Below are 21016 nucleotides of genomic sequence, written 5' to 3' on the forward strand. Positions count from 1 at the left end.
GACCTCACAGCTAGGAGACCCGAGCTCAATTCCACCCTCGGTCATCTCTGTGTGGAGTTTGCATGTGTGGGTTTCCTGGTTTCCTCCCACATTCCAAAAACATGCTAGGTTAATTAGCGACTCCAAATTGTCCATAGGTATGAATGTGAGTGTGAATGGTTGTTTGTCTATATGTGCCCTGTGATTGGCTGGCGACCAGTCCAGAGTGGACCCCGCCTCTCTCGCCTGAAGACAGCTGGGATAGGCTCTAGCACCCCCTGCGACCCTCGTGAGGAAAATTCATGAATATTATGGGAAAAATTCATCCAGTTAGCTTAGTTCTAGGCTGCTTTGGCTGCAAGACCCACCATCACCCCTCAACGACAAGGCAACGCAAATCGCCGGGTGTCAAACTCTCAAATACCTTGTATTTTAGGGGACTGTTTGCAACGGTTAAGCGAAGACCCACCAGTTGAGAATCTGACTTTCTCGAACAGTTTAGACGTCACACCCTGACATGGACAGCTAATAGTGTCCCCATTATAGTTGGGAGGGCAAGGTGAGTAGCGGAGAGGAGACATGAAAATGGAGGCGCATGTACTAAGAGTTGAGCTAACCGCATCAATGCAATGTGTTTGATTTCCAAACTACGTTGAGACTTATGACAGACATTATTTAAAAAAAAAAAAAAAAAAAAAAAAAAACTTAAACTGTATTATGAAAAGCAGGAAGTGAACAAATGTAACAGTTACTGATTGTAAAAGTACCAGATGGAGGGGTAGGATTTAATAAGCTTTGCTTCTTCCTACTCCTTTCGGACATGTGGAACTGTGAACTGATTATGTGATGCATTCAATTGTAATCTGATGCATGTTCAAATGAAATAAAACCATAAAAAAATTACAAAAATTTTAAAAAATTTAAAAAAATAATAAAATTAAAAAAATAAAATAAAATAAAAATTATATTAGAAAGCAGGAAGTGAACAAATGTAACAGTTAGTAATTGTAAAAGTACCAGATGAAGGGGTAGGATTTAATAAGCTTTGCTTCTTCCTACTCCTTTCAGACATGTGGAACTGGGAACTGATTACGTGATGCATTCAATTGTAATCGGATGCATGTTCAAATGAAATAAAACCATTACCATTACTGTGTGATGTTCTAGCGTGAAAAGATGCACATAAAGTTACGTGCATTCAAAATAAATATCCCAGAGGCAGAAGTACGAGCGTCCGTTAAAATAGGAATGTTTTCAAAACAAGCAACTCCAGCGCCGCAATGAAAATAGTCAGGATGACGGTGCGCCGAAGTCTTCTGCACAGTCTGCTGCACAGGAGGAGGCGCGGACCTTTTGTGATTTAACGCTGACACAACACACCTCTGGCCGCCCCGGCGGTCCGCAGCGGCACATATTTGTGGCCCACACGCACCCCTTATGACCGCTTTTATGCCAATGCGAACGTGTCGGCTGCCATGTCAAGACATAAACACTCACTTCCTAGCAGAACCAGACTCAGTCCTTGGTCGCCGCAACGCGCCGCCTGCTGGAGGCTCCGGTTATACCGCAGATAACACGCGTTTTCCAAGGTAAACAGGGCAGAGTGGAGGACCAGTAAATCCCAGTGGTCATCCCCTTGCGTCAGGGCAAAAGCATGCAGCCAAATTTGATTAGCCAAAGCAAACATGGCCTGTGAGGACAAGCAAGTGTGCTGAAATCGGAGCTGTGTGGGTACATTTCAATCTGTTGCTTATGATTTATGCTACTAAAAAGACATTTTATTCTCAAGCTGCGGTTCTGGTGCCGCTTGGCAAAAAAAAAAAAAGAAAAAAAAACCCTCCAGAAGCCAGGCAGCCAGCAAGAGGGAGGAGAGTGTTGATCGCCCCAGCCGGAATCGCAGCCTGCACAGCCATCATCTCCATTGTCAGCTAAAAATAAAGATTTTGCCTTTGGCTTTTGTGCGGGAAAACATTAGCGTTAACACGACAAGCATCACCTTGTCCCGTGACACATGAGTGACATCAAACGGTCCCACCTCTCAACATTCTCGGAACCGATTTAATTGCGTCCAGAAACCAGAAACGTTGTCCTTTCGACCATTGGAGACACTTTGTTTACGAGCTTGTCTCACAGTTTACAACCGCCTCACCTGTGCCAGCGCCACACCGGCTTCTCTGTGGTGCCATTATCCTGATTGGCTGTAAAAAATCTGCCTCTTTGAAAAATTTGCTCCGAGGCACAAAAACCATCTGACCGGACAATGTTTTTAAACAGCAAAATGCAATGCAAGCCTTCATTTGCTATTTTTAGCATGTCTATTTTTTTTCGGGTGTGGACCCTCGCTGTGCGGATGAAAATGTCCGCATGTGATAAAGGAGGCATAATGTTGCACGTCGGGGGGGAGGGTGGTGGCGTCACAGCCGGGGAGTAATGAGTTGAGGCCCGCATGTCGACTGAAGCGCTTTGATTGCTCAGGTGGATATTGTGTTTAATCGCCGCTTGTCATGCTAACGGTAAATACTAAGTCGCTGTCTTGTCCGCGTGAGAGTATTCATGAAACGTGCGGCACGCTGCGCCGAAACAGTCGTTTTTATACTTTGTTGCTTTGTGCTCACGACGCCCACTTTGTCCGCCCCAAAACCCCCACCCCCCTTTTTGTGTGCAGATGAAATGAAAGATGATTTCGATACTCTGGGGCCCGACACCGCTTTGCAGGCAATTGGAAATGGTACAGGTGAGTACGCTTTCTTTGGCCCAATAAAAGTGTTGGAAGTAATGAGTAACTAATGAGTAGTTTCTTCCTAATTAACTACTGTAATTTGTTACCGTTCAGTTATTTGTCAAACTTCCTACTCCTGAGTATTTGGGAATGCCAAATACTTAAATACAGTAAAGTCCCGTTATATCGATATTCTCGGGAGTCGGAAAAAATACCGATATAACCGGACTATCCATATATCTGATCCTGCGCCGAACTGCATTAAAAGTGGGCGGATCTTTGATATGGCATGTAATTTTCTCCTTGAGTTCATGGATTGCGTATCTAGCATGCTTTTGTACTACAATAAATTTTGTACTACAGTAAATACAAATAAACTTACGCTGTAGTGATTACCGGTTACCGGGACATAATTCACCCCGGAACTATTGATAGGGAACGTGTTGCCACCCGGAGGGGTAGGCGCGAGGGACGGGTGTTTTCCACTGTGTGTGCTGCACTCTGGTGGTGGAAGTGTGAAAAATAAAGTTGACTGGAAGCAGCCGTTCACCGTGTTCTTTTTTGGTATTGAAATACTTAAGCAAAGATTGATTTAAGCTGCTTTTGTATCGATATAAGCAGACCAAATTGGCTGGCGGGAGATGAAAAGGGCATCGTAGTAACCGGATTATCATAATAACCGGGTATTGTACTAACGGAGCTAATTATATCATAAAAGACTAGAAATTTGCCGGGAAATGAAAATAGTATCGTAATAAGTAGTAATTCGTTTTAACCGATATCGATATAACGAGACTTTACTGTATGTCTAACCCAAATTTTTGGACAAAAACCAAATGATACGAAACCGTGGCCGTACGAAACCCGAGGTTCGGCTGCAATTGACTGATCGTTTTCACTCATAACGAGCTGATTTAATCAAGAGTCTCCCAAATATTTGCTACCCCGACCTTTCACAAATTGGCTGCTGAAGTCTTCACAAACGACTCTTAACGCTCACCTTGACTCTCCATCCAAACGGCTCGTTAGCCGCAATCGATCCTCAATGAGACGTCACTCGTACGAGGACTAATGAAGGTCAGCGACTCTGTCTTAGTTTGTTAGCGAAGGGGGCCAATATCGGCACAGTTGTCACAGTTGGTGCTCAATTTTCCTAATCTGGTTTATGGTTTGGTTTGGAATGCCAAAATCCGTCCACTGAACCTAAATACGCACATCAATGCTCTGATGCCGATGAATCCAGGAGCGTGCACGTGCATGTTCTCTGAATTAGGCAGGTCAAGTTTTTCTGTGTGATTTGTGGTTGGATTCGGTTACAATTCTTATTTTAGAGGCGCAGCGTGACACGCAGAGCCCATAATTTAGACATATTCCCTCCATAGCGGCGCTACAATGTTGTCGTGTCGCCACCCTGCTTGTGTTTTTCCAGCGAGATACTCCCTAATATCTATGTGTAGGACATCTCTCCGGGCGGGGGAAAAAAAAAAAATGAATCAAATTTATTTCTTGCCGTGTCTTTTTCCTTTCCCCGACTACCCTTCAGTCAAGAGCGTGGATTGCACTTCAGAGTTTGAGGACTTCTTCGCCAAGCGGAAGCTGGATGACAGCGACAGCCATGTAGTGAGCATTGCCGAGTATCTCCAGCGAGGGGATACCGCCATCATATACCCAGAAGCCCCGGAAGAGCTGTCGCGCCTCGGGACCCCCGAGGCAGCGGGGCCAGAGGAGAACGGTATGTGTCTTTTACATTTGTTTTAATGGTAATGGTAATGGTAATGGTTTAATTTCATTTGAACATGCATCAGATTACAATTGAGTGCATCCCATAATCAGTTCCCAGTTCCACATGTCCAAAAGGAGTAGGAAGAAGCAAAGCTTATTAAATCCTACCCCTCCATCTGGTACTTTTACAATCAGTAACTGTTACATTTGTTCACTTCCTGCTTTCCTAATATAATTTTTATTTCATTTTTTTAATTTTTTTTTTTTTTGAAATTTTTGTAATTTTTTAAATGGTTTTATTTCATTTGAACATGCATCAGATTACAATTGAATGCATCCCATAATCAGTTACCAGTTCCACATGTCCAAAAGGATTAGGAAGAAGCAAAGCTGTTACATTTGTTCACTTCCTGCTTTCCATAATACAGTTTACGATTTTATTTTTTTTTTTAATTATGCACCTCGTACCGAAGTATCATAAGCTTCTAAGGAATTAGAACCCCTCCATTTGGTACTTTTACAATCAGTAACTGTTACATTTGTTCACTTCCTGCTTTCTATAATACAGTTTAAGGTTTTTTTTGTTTGTTTTTTTTATGTAAAAAAAAAAAAGATGGCATTTGGGCACCCTGCCTCCCATCACGTGTTGCGTCGAAAAAAAAAACAGCAGCATGAGAGTCTGGCCGCCCTCTCGCCTGACGTGAGCGGGCAGCTGTTGGTCTCACAGATTCGCCGGATGCCACAGTATTTACCTAGCGTCTTAAGCAACAGCTGGGCAGAAACCAGATAGCGCACCTCTGAAGGTCCCAGCAGGCGGAGACACGGAGGGGTTAGTGAGGAGGGGGGGTCATGCTGCAGACATGGCAAACATATCATTGGCAAAGGTTTGAAAAAGTGACGGCAGTGAGGAAGTTCCCATCATGCTGTGTGTGTGTATACAGCATGTGTGTGTGTGTGTGTGTGTGTGCAGCAGATTGCACAGATATCTCCCATACCAATCTGGGCAGGCCGCCCATTAGCTGCCATTGATTTGCTGACCTTTTGGCCCGCTTTCCCTTCCCTTTCAAACCCTCGCCCCCTCCTCCCCGCCGTCACCCATACAGACCTGCCACCTGGAACGCCAGATGCCTTCGCCCAACTGTTGACCTGCCCCTATTGCGACCGGGGCTACAAGCGCTTGACATCGCTGAAGGAGCACATCAAGTACCGCCATGAGAAGAACGAGGAGAACTTCGCCTGCCCCTTGTGCAACTACACGTTCGCGTACCGCACTCAGCTCGAGCGACATATGGCCACGCACAAGCCTGCAAGGGATCAGGTGATCTATTTCCTCTTCTTCTTCTCCCGCCTCCATCCACACACACACATGTCTCATCTCTAAGACAAATCTTTTTTTTTTTTTGATTGGCAATCATTATTAATTTTTCATAGCATTTTGAAGATGCAGCTCTTTTAATAGTAATAACTTTAATTGAGGCCTTAAATGGTTTTTTGATGGCCCCTCCTTGATATCATTTTGCAGGCTCGTTTCCATGATCCACTGATTGTGTTAATTTCCAATTTGGACATTTTTTTTTTTTTTTCAGATGCTTAACTTCACTTCTGGTCTTTAATGTTTTTCTGGTCGGGTTGCAGACGGGTTGCTGCAGCTTACACACACACACACACACACACACATCCCATAGAGGTGAAATACATGGACATTTAATATCAAGATGTGTCGTTTGTTTCGGCACATTTGAGGCATGATTGTAGTTTGAATCGTTCTGGAATCAAACGCTGCAATGCAGGATGTAAATAGCTAAAAGCGTGTAAAGTAGCATGCATTTTTGGATGCAATGTAAATTTAACAAATTACTGCTTGACCTGATGAGAAGAAATAATTTTCTGAGTCTGTTAAAGAGGATGTCTCATTTATCAAGTGCAGGTGGAACTTAGTTTGAATCATACTTTTCCCAAAATGTGAAAAATATTTACATATTTCCCTACATATCAGATGAGTTTTAAATCCGACATATATATATATTTACGTATATATTATAATATTATATATTCACAAAAGATATTTATTTATTTATTTCAATTAAATATTTGTTTATCAAGTGCAGGTGGAACTTAGTTTGACAACAAATTAGTTAGGATCTTATTTTTCCCCAAAATGTGAAAAATATTTATATGAGTTTTAAATCCGACATATATATATACGTATATATTATAATATTATATATTTACAAGATATATATTTATTTATTTCAATTAAATATTATTTTTGTGTGTGTTATGCAATCTCAGTTCCACCTGGATTTGACAAATGGGAAATCTTTAACTCAGTAAAAAAAAAAAAATCGTATATGAAGGAGACATGTATCACCCAAAATCACTGTTGACTTATCAAAATAAATGCAATAATACTAAAAACGTGACCTCTTTATGCAGGTAAAAAGAGGAAAAAATAATATAATAATAAATCCGCGTCATGCCGTGTGTGCAATTGTCTCATGAGACCGGACGAAAGCCCCGGGCTGGATTCGATGTCGTCAACGAGCACTCTCACCTGATCTACCAGCTGGGTGTAAACGGGAGCAGATGGGCCCGACGAGTGCGCCACCGTCCCAATCCCCATATTACGATGCTACCTCCGCTCCCTCGCTTAATGGCCGGCGAGTCCCGTTCAAGCATCGCGGCTCCTTCTGCTCCACTACTTATGTTAACTTGTAAATCAGCTGTAGCGCGGCCGCAGTCGGCTTCCTTGGCGGTGTGTTCTCCGTTATCACCACGCTCGCGAGGCGAGGCGAGGCGGGACGGCGGCCATTAGCATAAAGAATAATGTACCCATTGGTAAACATGTGCTCTCGTATGTTTACAAGCCTTAATGCTCCTCCTCCTTTTAAGCAATTAGCTGGAATATGACTAATTAGAGCTTATACATATGCAAACATCCTGCCGGGTCCCGCCCATAAGGCGGCGGCATTCATGCCGTCAGTGCATGAAGGTGAGATGAAGCATTTTGCTGCTGCCATTCACAATTAAGGGCCTAGAGTGTCTTATTAGCAGTGAGGCTAAACTTTAGCGGGCAGAGGTCCTCAGGGGGAGAAGAGGGGAGGAGGAAGTGCAAGGGGGGGCGGAGGCACAGAAGCAGCTGTTGCTGTTTGTTTATGCAACTCAGCAACATACGAGTGGCGGGGTCCCTCTCCGGCGCTTGGTGGGGGCCCCCCGACTCTCCCCGCTTGATCTTTGAAGGTTGGGGCTGTTTGAACAATTCCTCGTAGTGTGCTGTGCGCCACCATCTGTCTCCCCAGGAATGCACACACCCCGGCATTTGTCAGAGCTGCGCCGGTCAAGGGGGGGGATGTCGGGTGGATTTTCTCTTGACTGAGCCGGGGGGGGAAAAAAATGTTACTCACCTCCCACTCAGAGTGAATGTTTTCACCAGTGATGAGCGGGTTTACACAGCCTCGTTGCTGGGTGCCGAGGATTGTTAGAATTGCTAATTAGACGCTCATATGCTGGCTGTCCCACAAGACAATTCGGCGTTGCAAAACTGAAAAAAAAAAAACACAAGTATTAAGCATAACACAAGCTGACACGACACTTATTACAGTCAAATGAATGAAAATGACATCCGGTCAGTCATTTCATGAATGGAAATGCGCTACACAAAGATTACATATTCCGGGATGGCAAACTCCAAAGACTATTTTAGTCCATATAATATAGAAATATATTTTTTTTGGCACGTTGAAAAAAAGTCACGTCCACACTGTGCTGAATTAGTAAATAGTTGCATCCATACGGGAACGGATCACAGGGTGAAAACACAAGGAAAACCGATGTGTGTCAGTGTAAACAAACATGAACGAATGTTAGTCTGTGGTCTTCCGGTTTCCAAGCTCATCCAAACTTATGATTCATTCATTCATTTTCGACCGCTTTTCCTCACGAGGGTCACAGGGGTGCTGGAGCCTATACCTGTCTTTGGGCGAGAGGCGGAGTACACCCTGGACTGGTCGCCAACCAATCACAGAGCACATATAGACAAACAACCATTCACACTCACATTTGGAGTCGCTAATTAACCTAGCATGTTTTTGGAATGTGGGAGGAAACCGGAGTACCCGGAGAAAACATGCAAACTCCACACAGAGATGGCCGTGGGTGGAATTGAACCCTGGTCTCCTAGCTGTGAGGTCTGCGCGCTAACCACACAATCGCCGTGCAGCCCTCTAGACTTATGATGAATTGAATAATTACGACTATGATTCATTTTGGAGAGTATCAGAAGAATGTCAAATGTGATGAGTCATGTCCGTCCAAATATTCAGATATATTCCGTGGTTCGGTCGTCGAGTTTTCGACTTTTTCCTGTTTTGACGTGAAAAAGTTTCCGTGTTGCTCGCCCCTCAGTAGAGCGGTTTGCGCTAAACGTGAGGTGTCCGCAAACTTTTAACAGAGAACGTCTCCTTCTTCATTCCGCAGCACCAACTGCTGAACCAAGCGGCCGGCAACCGCAAGTTCAAGTGCACTGAGTGCGGTAAGGCCTTCAAGTACAAGCACCACCTTAAGGAACACCTCCGCATCCACAGTGGTGAGTGGCAAGTGACACGCATGTAAGATACCGTTCAATCGTGTAGCCGTTAGCCGTACCTAATGTTTTTTGTATCGGTTTTCCATTCAAGGTGAAAAACCCTACGAATGCCCCAACTGCAAAAAGCGTTTCTCGCACTCCGGATCCTACAGTTCGCATATCAGCAGCAAGAAGTGCATCGGCCTCATCGCCGTCAACGGCAGGATGCGCGGCAACATGAAGACAGGCTCCTCCCCCACCTCCGCCTCCTCCTCCCCCACAAACACCGCCATCACTCAGCTGCGACAAAAGCTGGAAAACGGCAAACCACTCGGTCTCTCCGACCACAACAACCACTTGAGCATCAAGACGGAGCCGGTGGACTTCAACGACTACAAGCTGATGATGGCCTCACACGGATTTGGTGCTCCCGGGCCTTTCATGAACGGTGTCGTGAGGGGGGACAGTCCCCTCGGGGGTCACCACAACTCCACAGCCCAGAGCCCACTGCAGCACTTAGGAATGCCCGGGCTGGAGTCGCAGCTCCTCGGCTACCCGGGCTCACTGGTAAACAACCTGAGTGAGGTTCAGAAGGTCCTGCAGATTGTGGACAACACTGTATGTCGGCAGAAAATGGACTGCAAGCCAGAGGAGCTGTCCAGGCTCACAGCCTACATGAAGGAACTGGGCTCGCAAGTGGAGGAGCAAAAACAGGGCCTGACGTCGCCAGGTGGGCCTCAGGTCAGTCTTCCGCTCGTCAATCACAACGGCGCCACCAAAAGCATTATCGACTACACGCTAGAGAAGGTCAACGAAGCCAAAGCCTGTCTCCAGAGCTTGACCACAGACTCGAAGAGACAGATTAGCAATATCAAACGGGAAAAATCCAATCACATGCTGGATGGCGTCGTGGAGGACAAGGCTACAGAAAACAACATGTTCACGCCGTACGCATGTCAGTACTGCAAAGAAACCTTCCCGGGTCCGATCCCGCTCCATCAGCACGAGCGCTATTTGTGCAAAATGAACGAGGAGATCAAAGCTGTGCTCCAGCCCACTGAAAACCTGATGCCCAACAAACCGGGAATATTCATGGAAAAGAACGCCCTTCTGGCTTCTTCCATGTTGACTGAGAAGGGACTGACGGGACCCCTACACCCCTACAGGGACCACATGTCTGTGTTGAAGGCGTATTTCGCCATGAATATGGAGCCCAACTCGGAGGAACTGCTCAAGATCTCCATCGCAGTTGGCCTTCCTCAGGAATTTGTGAAAGAATGGTTTGATCAGCGTAAGATGTTCCAATACGGCAGCGACAGAACTCCGCCCCTGGAGCACAAGAACGGCACGGAAATGGTTGTCGGAACAAGTAACCACCACAGTCCCCGCAAAGATCAACTGGCGTCCCGATCGCCCGTGTCTCTAATCAAACCGAGCGACTGCACGGCGTCCCCGGCGGCGGCCGAACTCCAACTCAACAACAACTGTGACAACTCCCTCAGACATTTCAAAAACCACCAGTTTGGCTCCGCCAAAGCCGTTGGTGACAAGTTGGACCATTCCCGGAGCAACACGCCATCGCCGCTGAACCTGTCGTCCACATCGTCCAAACATTCGCACAGTAGTTCGTACACCCCGAACAGCCTGGCGTCCGAGGACCTGCAGGCCGAGCCGCTGGATCTTTCTCTTCCGCGACTCATCAAGGAACCCAAACACGCACTGACCGTGAAGAGCCGACCCAAAGTAAACAGCGTTACTATCGAGCCCAGCAGCGTCCCGTCACCACGCGAGCACTTCGAAGAGCCCCTTAACCTCGCCTATCTCAAGAAGGAGTTTTCCGCCTCCGCCAACAACGGCAACATGGAGAAAAGCACTAGCCCCCTCTTTGGCATCAACCCCTTTGCCGCTAAACCGTTGTACACATCACTTCCCCCTCAGAGCGCTTTCCCACCAGCCACGTTCATGCCGCCGATGCAGGCCAGCATTCCAGGACTCAGGCCCTATCCCGGCATGGATCAGATGAGTTTCCTACCACACATGGCCTACACGTACGCGGCTGGCGCCGCTACCTTTGCTGAGATGCAGCAGCGGAGAAAATACCAGCGGAAACCGGGTTTCCAGGTAAATATGCCACTTGTGATGTGGACTACTTTGTCTGCTCTGACCATGCAGGTGATGCATGTGAACGGTCCAGGTTGGTTTAAGCTACAATTCCTCAAGCTTGGCTTGATGTTCTAGAATTTTGAAATAAAGACACATTGATTAGTTCTAGCATAAACATTTGACCGTACTAAAAGGATTTTCCTGCTTTTTTACGCCAACGTAACACAGGAACACACGCTAGTTATGTTCAGCTAATGATATTTTATTGGAGCCGAACCAAAATTCACGACAATTTTTAAGCAGTTTAATGAATAATTGTGAAAAACATATACCGTATTTCACATTTTTTTTCATAGGTTGGCGGTTCCTGCCACTTATACTCCAGAGCGACTTATATATGATAAAATCTTTTGTGTTCATGTTTATTTTTTAGCATATCTTACACCTATTCAGCCTGTTCTCTATTCTTTTATTGTTAGAACTTGCCTTCCAAGAGGACGTAATGTCTGTTTTGGTCAAGTAGTTTGCAAAATAAATTACCCGCAAAAAACACGACTTATATTCCAGTGCGACTTATGTATGTTTTTTTCTACCTAATTCACGACAATTTTTAAGCAGTTTAATTAGTAATTGTGAAAAACATATACCGTATTTTCCGGACTATAAGTCACACTTTCTTTCATCGGTTGGCGGTTCCTGCGACTTATACTCCAGAGCAACATGTGATACTTATGATAACTTATGATAAAACTGTTGATGTTCTCTAATCTTGTATTGTTAGAACTTGCCTTCCAAAAGGACGTCTGTGACTTATACTTATAATTATGCATTTTTGGCCTGGTGCGACTTATAGTCCAGAAAATACGGTACTTTTTGTTTTTTGGTAGCATATGCCAGCTAGTGATTTTTGAGAGGTTTAACAAACAAATCATTTTGAGTTGTATGGAATCTCTTTCCTGCTTATATTCTACCTCCGTACGCAATGTTAACTCATCAACTTTATTAAATTACAATAATCTACGTGATAAACAAACCAGATATCAAACAGCAGATGTTCCAGAATGTTTGCCTATGTAAAAATGACAAAGGCCTACCCTAGAGCTCCCCACGCTATCCCAGCACTCCTCGGTGGCGTTTTACAGCCAGATAATCTTCCAAGTGCAGTTTAATAATGCACCAGCCCCATGTTCATTACCACTGAATGCTGAGGGCTGTTTAACATAGAGTGAACCATTTTGATGAAAAAAAGTATTAATAATGTTCCTATTCTAAGTTATTAAATTAGATTTTAAAAATACAGCTACAGGCGTTTAATTGAAATTGATTGCATAGTGATAGCGGTGGTCCCGTCTAAAAACGTCCTGGCATTGTCGCGTTCATTAAAGAAACACGTCACACACCGTGATTGCGATCGCTGTGGCAGAATGTTCCTCACACGCCGCAACATTGTTCTCCATCGATTCACACACCGCACTTGTCTTCATCGTAAAAGAGACTTTTAAAGGCACGCCACTGCTACTGACGCGACGGAGACGGGTAACAATACGCCATATAAGTTACAGCATCAGGCCACATAAATGTTTTTTTATGGAAGGAGATAATCATGTTTGGATTCTTATTCACCAGAATATTACCCCCTTTATTCCGAACAAATTGCACATATTACTTTCAACTCCTACTTTAATTATATATTATCAATTCAAGAAAAACAAGGTCAAGATTCCAGTGAGTAGAACATGGTATGTTTCAGTCAGCTGTTGATGACATCATCGACAAGTACGGAGCTGACTTACGATTCCGGTTTCTATGTATTAGCATGCTAACTGGCCGCTAACAAGGACGTTATGTAATGGAAAATAATGGACCCAAGCAGTGTTTTATTTAAATGTTGGTTTTAAAGCAAAAAAACACTAGCCGGACTCCAGTTCGCAGTCATCTGAGCATTCATAGTTCCATGAAACACAAAATTTCCCACAATGCTTTGTGTTATTTAAGTGTCCTGTCATGGCGTCCTACACTGACGACCAGCAGCGGAAAAACATTAGATGCCAAAAGAGACAAGGTCGGGTAACTACACGACCAGAATAACGCTGACCAAAATAACGGATGCTAAGAAGCTCTAAACGTCGGTTTTGGTTATTTTTCAATGAATCACGCGGCCCTACAAAAGGCAGAAGACTCAACATCAGAGGCGGGATTTGAACCCTAAAGTTACCGGACAACAGCCCTACCGCTCGCATCTCCGAAACCACTTCGCATAGCCGAGTCCTCACATCCGTACAGTCTTCGGACTACGTCTCGGCCTTAACCAAGGTTTCAGTCTTCAAACTGAATTCCGGTCGAATGCGTCGGGCTGAAAATTTTGGATTTGTATTCGTCCCGAATCCCTCCCAAACTCATTGTGGTTGTTTTTTTGTCCGCTTTGTCTTCTTTTTTGTTTCTCGTTGATAAGAGCGACCTACTCGACCACACATCAGTACAGTCTACGGACTATGTCTCGGCCTTAACCGAGGTTTCAGTCTTCAAACTGAATCCCGGTCGAATGCGTCGGGCTGCACATTTTGGATTTGAATTTGTCCCGAATCCTTCCCAAACTCATCGTGGTAGTTTTTTTGTCCCCTTTGTCTTCTTTGTTGTTTCTCGTTGATAAGGGCGACCTACTCGACCACACATCAGTACAGTCTAAGGACTACGTCTCGGCTTTAACCGAGGTTTCAGTCTTCAAACTGAATCCCGGTCGAATGCGTCGGGCTGCACATTTTGGACTTGTATTCATCCCGAATCCCTCCCAAACTCATCGTGGTTGTTTTTTTGTCCGCTTTGTCTTCTTTTTTGTTTCTCGTTGATAAGGGCGACCTACTCGACCACACATCAGTACAGTCTAAGGACTACGTCTCGGCTTTAACCGAGGTTTCAGTCTTCAAACTGAATCCCGGTTGAATGCGTTTGAATGCACATTTTGGATTTGTATTCATCCCGAATCCCTCCCAAACTCATCGTGGTTGTTTTTTGTCCCCTTTATCTGCTTTGTTGTTTCTCATTGATAAGGGCGACCTACTCGACCACACATCAGTACAGTCTAAGGACTACGTCTCGGCCTTAACCGAGGCTTCAGTCTTCAAACTGAATCCCGGTCGAATGCGTCGGGCTGCACATTTTGGATTTGAATTTGTCCCGAATCCTTCCCAAACTCATCGTGGTTGTTTTTTGTCCCCTTTATCTGCTTTGTTGTTTCTCATTGATAAGGGTGACCTACTCGTCCACACATCAGTACAGTCTACGGACTACGTCTCGGCCTTAACCGAGGTTTCAGTCTTCAAACTGAATCCCGGTCGAATGTGTTTGGATGCACATTTTGGATTTGTATTCATCCCGAATCCCTCCCAAACGCATCGTGGTTGTTTTTTTGTCCGCTTTGTCTTCTTTTTTGTTTCTCGCTGATAAGGGCGACCTACTCGACCACACATCAGTACAGTCTATGGACTACGTCTCGGCCTTAACCGAGGTTTCAGTCTTCAAACTGAATCCCGGTTGAATGCGTTTGGATGCACATTTTGGATTTGTATTCATCCCGAATCCCTCCCAAACTCATTGTGTTTTTTTTTTGTCCCCTTTGTCTTCTCTGTTGTTTCTCGTTGATAAGGGTGACCTACTCGACGCCACAGCCGATTACATGTCAGGGCTGGACGACATGACAGACCCCGACTCCTGTCTGTCGCGGAAGAAGATTAAGAAGACTGAAAGTGGTATGTACGCGTGTGACTTGTGCGACAAAACATTCCAGAAGAGCAGTTCCCTTCTCAGACACAAATATGAACACACAGGTATATACTGTTCTAGACCCTTATTTCCAACCCCATTATATTTCCTTTTGTCAATGTTTGTATTGAAAATCCTCAGTGAATCTTTGAACGTGTCCCCTCCTTTTCCTCCTTTCTGTTGTACCTCTTGTAACTTGCTTCTTCATCAACAGGGTGGACAAAGTTGTGTCGTTATCTCGAAAGACACACCCAATGAGTACAGGCAGATCTAAGCGCGCCGTTATTGGCCGTAGATGGCGTCAGAGCGCCGATACCTCTAATGATAACGATTATTTTTGATTATTGCGACAATGCAAAGATCCTCTTTGATGAGGTTCATTTGAGATGATATCGCGAGCCAAGGGGGGCGGGGGGCGACTCGCTCAGGACACTTTCATGCTGTGTTCAGAAGGGAAGTGGTCGAACTGGAGATAAGGAGCCAGTTTCTCCTCACGTGGCGAATACGTTGGCAAAGTTTAAGAAACAAAACCGCGAAACATGAACTTGAATCATATTTGGAGATAAGCCGGCCCCCACTCCTGCTGAGCTGACATTTGTTTACTCCTTTGTGCGACGCACCGATGAGTTCCTTTGTTTGGTCCGCAGGAGGGAGCTTCCGGTACTTTCTCCTCGCAATTGGAATAATGTCGGATTTGATGTCATTTTCCTCCACGCCATCCAATCCATTGCATCATTTCTTTGCCTGTGTGATTTGTTACGGCGTCCCAGCCATGACGGACCACTCACGTTCCCCGCTCTTCGTTTTTGTGTGTCCACAGGCAAACGGCCGCACCAGTGCCAGATCTGCAAGAAGGCCTTCAAACACAAGCACCATCTCATCGAGCACTCGCGCCTTCACTCGGGCGAGAAACCCTACCAGTGCGATAAGTGCGGCAAAAGGTTCTCGCACTCGGGTTCCTACTCGCAGCACATGAACCACCGCTACTCGTATTGCAAGCGTGAGGCGGAGGAGCGCGAGGCGGCCGAGAGGGAGGCCCGCGAGAAGGGCCACTTGGAGCCCACGGAGCTACTGATGAGCCGGGCGTACTTGCAGGGCATCACACCTCAGGGCTATCCCGAGTTAGCGGAGCGCGAGGCTATATTGCGGCATGACGGCGTCAACGGAGGCATCATAGAGGGACGTAAGGAAGTGGATGAAACGTACGCCAAGATGGGACGCAGGGAGGATGAGTTTGAGGAGGAGGAGGAGGAAAGCAAGAGCATGGACACGGACCCGGACACGTTGAGGGATGAAGAGGACAACGGAGAGCACTCGATGGACGATAGCTCGCTGGATGGCAAAATGGAAACCAAATCGGATCACGAGGACGCCATGGAGGACGCCATGTAGTCAGCTTCCCACGTTTGACGTTTTTCGTCCACTTCAGTATTCTTACCTGCTCGGTTTAAGACGTGACATTTTAAACCGTGTGCGTGCACGTGCCTGAAGCTTCCGGGAAGCTTTGACCGCTAAATCAATGAAGCGGCGGTGACGGTGGGGGGGGGGAGGGGGGAGAGGTTTGTGACAGGAGCTGCATTATGCAAACCCAACAAAGAATTAATACATTTGGAAAAATGTACAGTCCTATGGCCTAAACATGCGTGTGGTGCTAACCTCCCCCCCCTGACCGTGTTCCATAGTATTTATAGCACAAACGGTGACTTGTACAAATTGCACTCCGCTTCTATAATCATGAAGGAAAAAAAAAAAAGAAAAAGTATTGCCTATGTATATATTTATATGGTGTCGGAACAAGAGCAGTGGCGCCCGCGCCCCCTTTCAAGTCGTCGGTGTTTGTCGTCACCCACTTTTGGTTCCGCCACCCGCAGCCACACTGTGTCAGGCCTCCAATCATTAAGACTGTGAAGGATGTGGGTCAGAGCAAGAGGACCAGCTCGTGGCACCTCCTTAAGGGAAAATTTGGGTTCTGGACTTTATGGATGCTTTACGGGAGGGGGGGCGTAAATGAAGGATGAAGCCTTTGTGAGGTGTTTTTTTTTTTTTTTTTTTTTTTTCAAAAAAAGAAGCCTTATATGCAAACCTTTTAACCTGTGTGTTCTCTGCAAGTGCCACCCTCGTATTGTGTCAAGGAAGGTTACTTTTTTTTTTTTTTTTTTTTTTTTTCACCAGCTTCAGTATTATGGGATGGTTTACCGTTGTTCTCTGCAGCACCCGTGTCAGTATTAAGACCTTAGGCAGCAGTTACTTAGTTTACATTATGTTGTGCAATGTTTATTTGTCAGTGTTACACCAAACCTCTTCTTTTCTTTTTTTTTTTTTTTTGGAATACAACAAATTGCATTCATTTTATTTGTAGGTTGGAAAAAAAAGATTATTTATGTGGCCCATTTTATATTTCCTAATTTTATTTATTTCATACTGTTGTGTACAGTACTATAGGTCTTCAATATATAGATATATTTTAGTAAAAAGGAACATGTGTCGATCATAGGGCAAATTTTACGTAAGAGAGCATTTATTGTGTTTTGAAACATTGTGAAATGCGAAGTTTAATTTTATTTTATTTTATTTCCTCTATTTTCCACATAATGGAAAATTTCAAATTTGGGAACTTTTATACAATTGTGAAAACACTGTATTTTCGACTGAAAAAAAATTCCACTTTCTTCATCTTTCTTTCCTTTTTTTTAAGCTAAAAAATGAAGAGGGACTGTTAAATACTATGTATGATATCATGACTGAAGAAGAATCTTTCCTGAAATGTCTTTGTAAAAGTATTATTGAATTCTTGATTTGTAATTTCTCTTGAAAATGACCCTGCTCGAATAAAAGTAGCCAAATTACAAAATACCAAACCCTTACCGCGTCCTCTTTGTTTTGTGGCATGACACTCCATCCATCCATCATCCATTAATTACGTTACATTTTTGTTTGCATCTGAACGCATCATGACAAGCCACGCCTCTGTTATGACGTCAAACGGCGTCCCAGTATAAAGCACCCCCCTCACAGCCACACACAGTCTGACACTATTAAATAATTTCACTCTTTTATCACTGTACTATTTTATGACTTCATTCTTACCGGAACATAAACATAAACACGTCTTCAGTCCGTTCGTCCTGACAGCAACACTTCCTGGTTGTGAGGTGCATTCAGGGACACTCCTGAATGTGTAGTCCAAATAGAGAACAATACGTAAATATTCTTAACAAGTTACATCACTCTTCTTGATCACTTAAAACACTGTTAAATTGTGATTTTACTGCTATTAAAGAACTTTTTTATAACGTTATAATCCGATATATACCTGTTTGTGCCACCAGCTCTCAAACAATCCGCTCGCACTGGGGCTCGAGCTGGTTCTCCAAGTGCGTTCAGGGACACTCGGAGCTCCGATAATCAAAACATTACAAGTCATTACTATGTGCACTGGTATGGTCTAAATAAACAGAAAGAGAAATAAGAACAACAGGCTGATAGAACGCCTCTTAAATGACGTAGTATCTGTGAACGCAACCCTGATTACTCACAATAACTGGGTTAGTTTTGCTACCTTCAGACCTATGGTATCTTTAATCTTGATTTTAATTTTTTGTTTATTTTGAGCTGTTAATACATACCAATAAATATAATTGTGTTTAATTATTTTTTTTTTTAAATTAATCTGTTAAAAAAAACTAATAATTTGACCATTGTTATTACATATAATTTACAGATGCCAACATTCGTGTCGGAAAAAATATCCTAAAACTTGTTTGGGCTCAAAAATATTTTGTGTAATGCCTTCCTTAAATAAAAAATTAAGATACAAAAAAAAAATCATATTTTAGTCATGTATTTTCTTGGACATTATCTATTCATAAAGCGCTTTTGATGCTAAACATACAAAGATTTGTTCCACCATCAGGAGGAAATGATGGTTCTATATTTGCAAATAGAGGATCTTTGTTCCTTGATGTCTCTTTAACATGAAAGCGCCAAACGGTTGAGCGACGCCCAACACGGAACAAGCTTTGCATTTTGCATCGATCGCCCCTCCACTCGATCATTTTGCTGACCATCTCGCAGATGAAAGGTGGGCGGGGTCCCGAATGATTAGCTGTTGAATTTGATCATATTAGCGGAAAGGATGGACGCTCGCACGTAAAGTCGTAGGTGGCCGTAAGTCTGAGGCGCGCTGACTTCCTGCGAGAAAGACAGAAATTCATAAGCAGATTCCGAAGCGTCACTGTCAAGTGGTTCTGTCGTTCTGCAATATCGGCTGAAAGACCCACTGATCGATACCGTCCGGCCCTGTTTGCGGAGGCCCGCTTCTAATTGCACCTCGGCTCAATGAACGTGAACAGGATTGATTTTTGGGCGCATTTCATTTATTACAGAATCAGCTTTTGAGTGACATATTGCCGCAAGACACCGAGAAGTGATCCCGTTTTGGGTTTTAACACGTTCACGTGCGGTAAAAAACGCTTGTAAAAAAGATGCATTTTTCAGCCGCGTCGACGTGCTCGGAGAGCATTTAACACGTGTGTGCCGCCGTCGTCGGCGGGCAGCGCGCGGCCATATGCCTGTGCCCAGATTGGCAGCGCGTTTTGGACAGCTGAGCTGCGATGAGTCACTTCAGGGACTCGTGGAGACCAAAGCTAAGTGTACGTTTAGCCCGAGGCCACAGCGCTGCCTGAACACACCACACACACACACACTCAGCACCTCCATTGACTCCTTTTCATCGACAACACTTCTAATCCGGATCATCTCCTCTTTTGGGGTGACGTCGTCGCATGTGTTATGATGCACAGTCACATGCGTTATTTGGGAACCCATAAAAATGTATTTTAAAATAATCATTACCTTACTCAGCATGGATTCGACCGCTACGCTGTGGTTAGCATTCATTTGAAGTCTTGAACACTCGGTTTACCAACAATTCTCAAACTACTAGAGTTAGCATAACGATGCATTTTTGTATACAATTCGGATTATCATTAAAAATATCTAAGAATAAATAGTTGGAATAGATAGTAAACACATCAGGACACTAAATGAAAAACAATAATTATATATATATATATATATTAATAATGATGTTTGCTAAATACAAGGATGAACCAGTCATGATGTGCTATATATATCACTATATTGACAGTTACTATGGTAACCATTATGTCATTGGATGCTCATATCACCTTGTACTTCGGTATGAGGTACATTATTTAAAAAAAATTTTTTAAAAAGTATTTTGGAAAGCAGGAAGTGAACAAATGTAACAGTTACTGATTGTAAAAGAGTCCCTTTCTGACAACAGCTCGCTTTTTTTTTTATCCAAAAAGTGGTTGTTTTTTTTTCTTCTAATGGAAATTCATTTTTTTTCTAATTTTTCCTTACTTTCCAGAACATTCCTCTTATTTTATAATGCAGTCTGTGGATAAAAAAGGTTGATTAAGCTTGTTTTTTTTTTTGCTGAAAAAAACAGGCTATTTAATAAAAATGTATGCTTTTTTTTTTTACTAAAAAATAAAATTTTTATATAAAAAAAACTTAAACTATATTTGGAAAGCAGGAAGTGAACAAATGTAACAGTTACTGATTGTAAAAGTACCAGATGGAGTGGTAACCATTATGGCATTGGATGCTCATATCACCTCGTACTTCGGTACGAGGTACATTATAAAAAAAAAGTATTTTGGAACGCAGGAAGTGAACAAATGTAACAGTTACTGATTGTAAAAGAGTCCCTTTCTGACAACAACTCACTGGAAACTGAAATAAAGTTACACTTTTTTCAAATAATGGAGTAGATCTCCACACAGATTTTTTTTTCTCCAAAAAGTGGTTGTTTTTTTTCTTCTAATGGAAATTCATTTTTTTCTAATTTTTCCTTACTTTCCAGAACATTCCTCTTATTTTATAATGCAGTCTGTGGATAAAAAAAGGTTGATTAAGCTTTGTTTTTTTGCTGAAAAAAACAAGCTATTTAATAAAAATGTATGCTTTTTTTTTTTTACTAAAAAATAAAATTTTTATATAAAAAAAACTTAAACTATATTTGGAAAGCAGGAAGTGAACAAATGTAACAGTTACTGATTGTAAAAGTACCAGATGGAGTGGTACGCATTATGGCATTGGACGCTCATATCACCTCGTACTTCGGTACGAGGTACATTATT

At 43.6% G+C, this 21016-nt stretch overlaps 1 protein-coding gene and 1 long non-coding RNA gene across 6 annotated transcripts in view; one reads left to right on the top strand and one right to left on the bottom strand.

Moving 5' to 3' along the window:
- Positions 1-16895, top strand: part of zeb2b (zinc finger E-box binding homeobox 2b) — a 70038-nt gene extending 53143 nt beyond the window's left edge. For 3 of the 5 annotated variants that reach the window (XM_058050524.2, XM_058050523.2, XM_058050525.2), the window contains exons 4-10: positions 2645-2713; positions 4242-4430; positions 5524-5738; positions 8897-9005; positions 9097-11105; positions 14731-14911; positions 15667-16895. In XM_058050524.2, coding sequence (XP_057906507.2) covers positions 2645-2713; positions 4242-4430; positions 5524-5738; positions 8897-9005; positions 9097-11105; positions 14731-14911; positions 15667-16238 — 3344 coding nt within the window. In that variant the 3' untranslated portion in view covers positions 16239-16895. The remainder of the gene's footprint in view (positions 1-2644; positions 2714-4241; positions 4431-5523; positions 5739-8896; positions 9006-9096; positions 11106-14730; positions 14912-15666) is intronic. The other 2 variants (XM_058050526.2, XM_058050527.2) reach the window with 1 other exon arrangement.
- Positions 1-18108, bottom strand: part of LOC131103953 (uncharacterized) — a 31784-nt gene extending 13676 nt beyond the window's left edge. Inside the window, exons 1-2 of the long non-coding RNA XR_009119717.2 lie at positions 17934-18108; positions 7825-7961 (exon numbers count right to left, since the gene is read on the bottom strand). This is a non-coding gene — a long non-coding RNA (uncharacterized LOC131103953). The remainder of the gene's footprint in view (positions 1-7824; positions 7962-17933) is intronic.
- Positions 18109-21016: the final 2908 nt, after the last annotated feature.

This window comes from Doryrhamphus excisus, linkage group LG15, assembly GCF_037039965.1.
Source record: "Doryrhamphus excisus strain RoL-2023G ecotype Guam linkage group LG15, RoL_Dexc_Guam_v1.1, whole genome shotgun sequence".
In the NCBI taxonomy this organism is placed as follows: Eukaryota; Metazoa; Chordata; class Actinopteri; order Syngnathiformes; family Syngnathidae; genus Doryrhamphus; species Doryrhamphus excisus.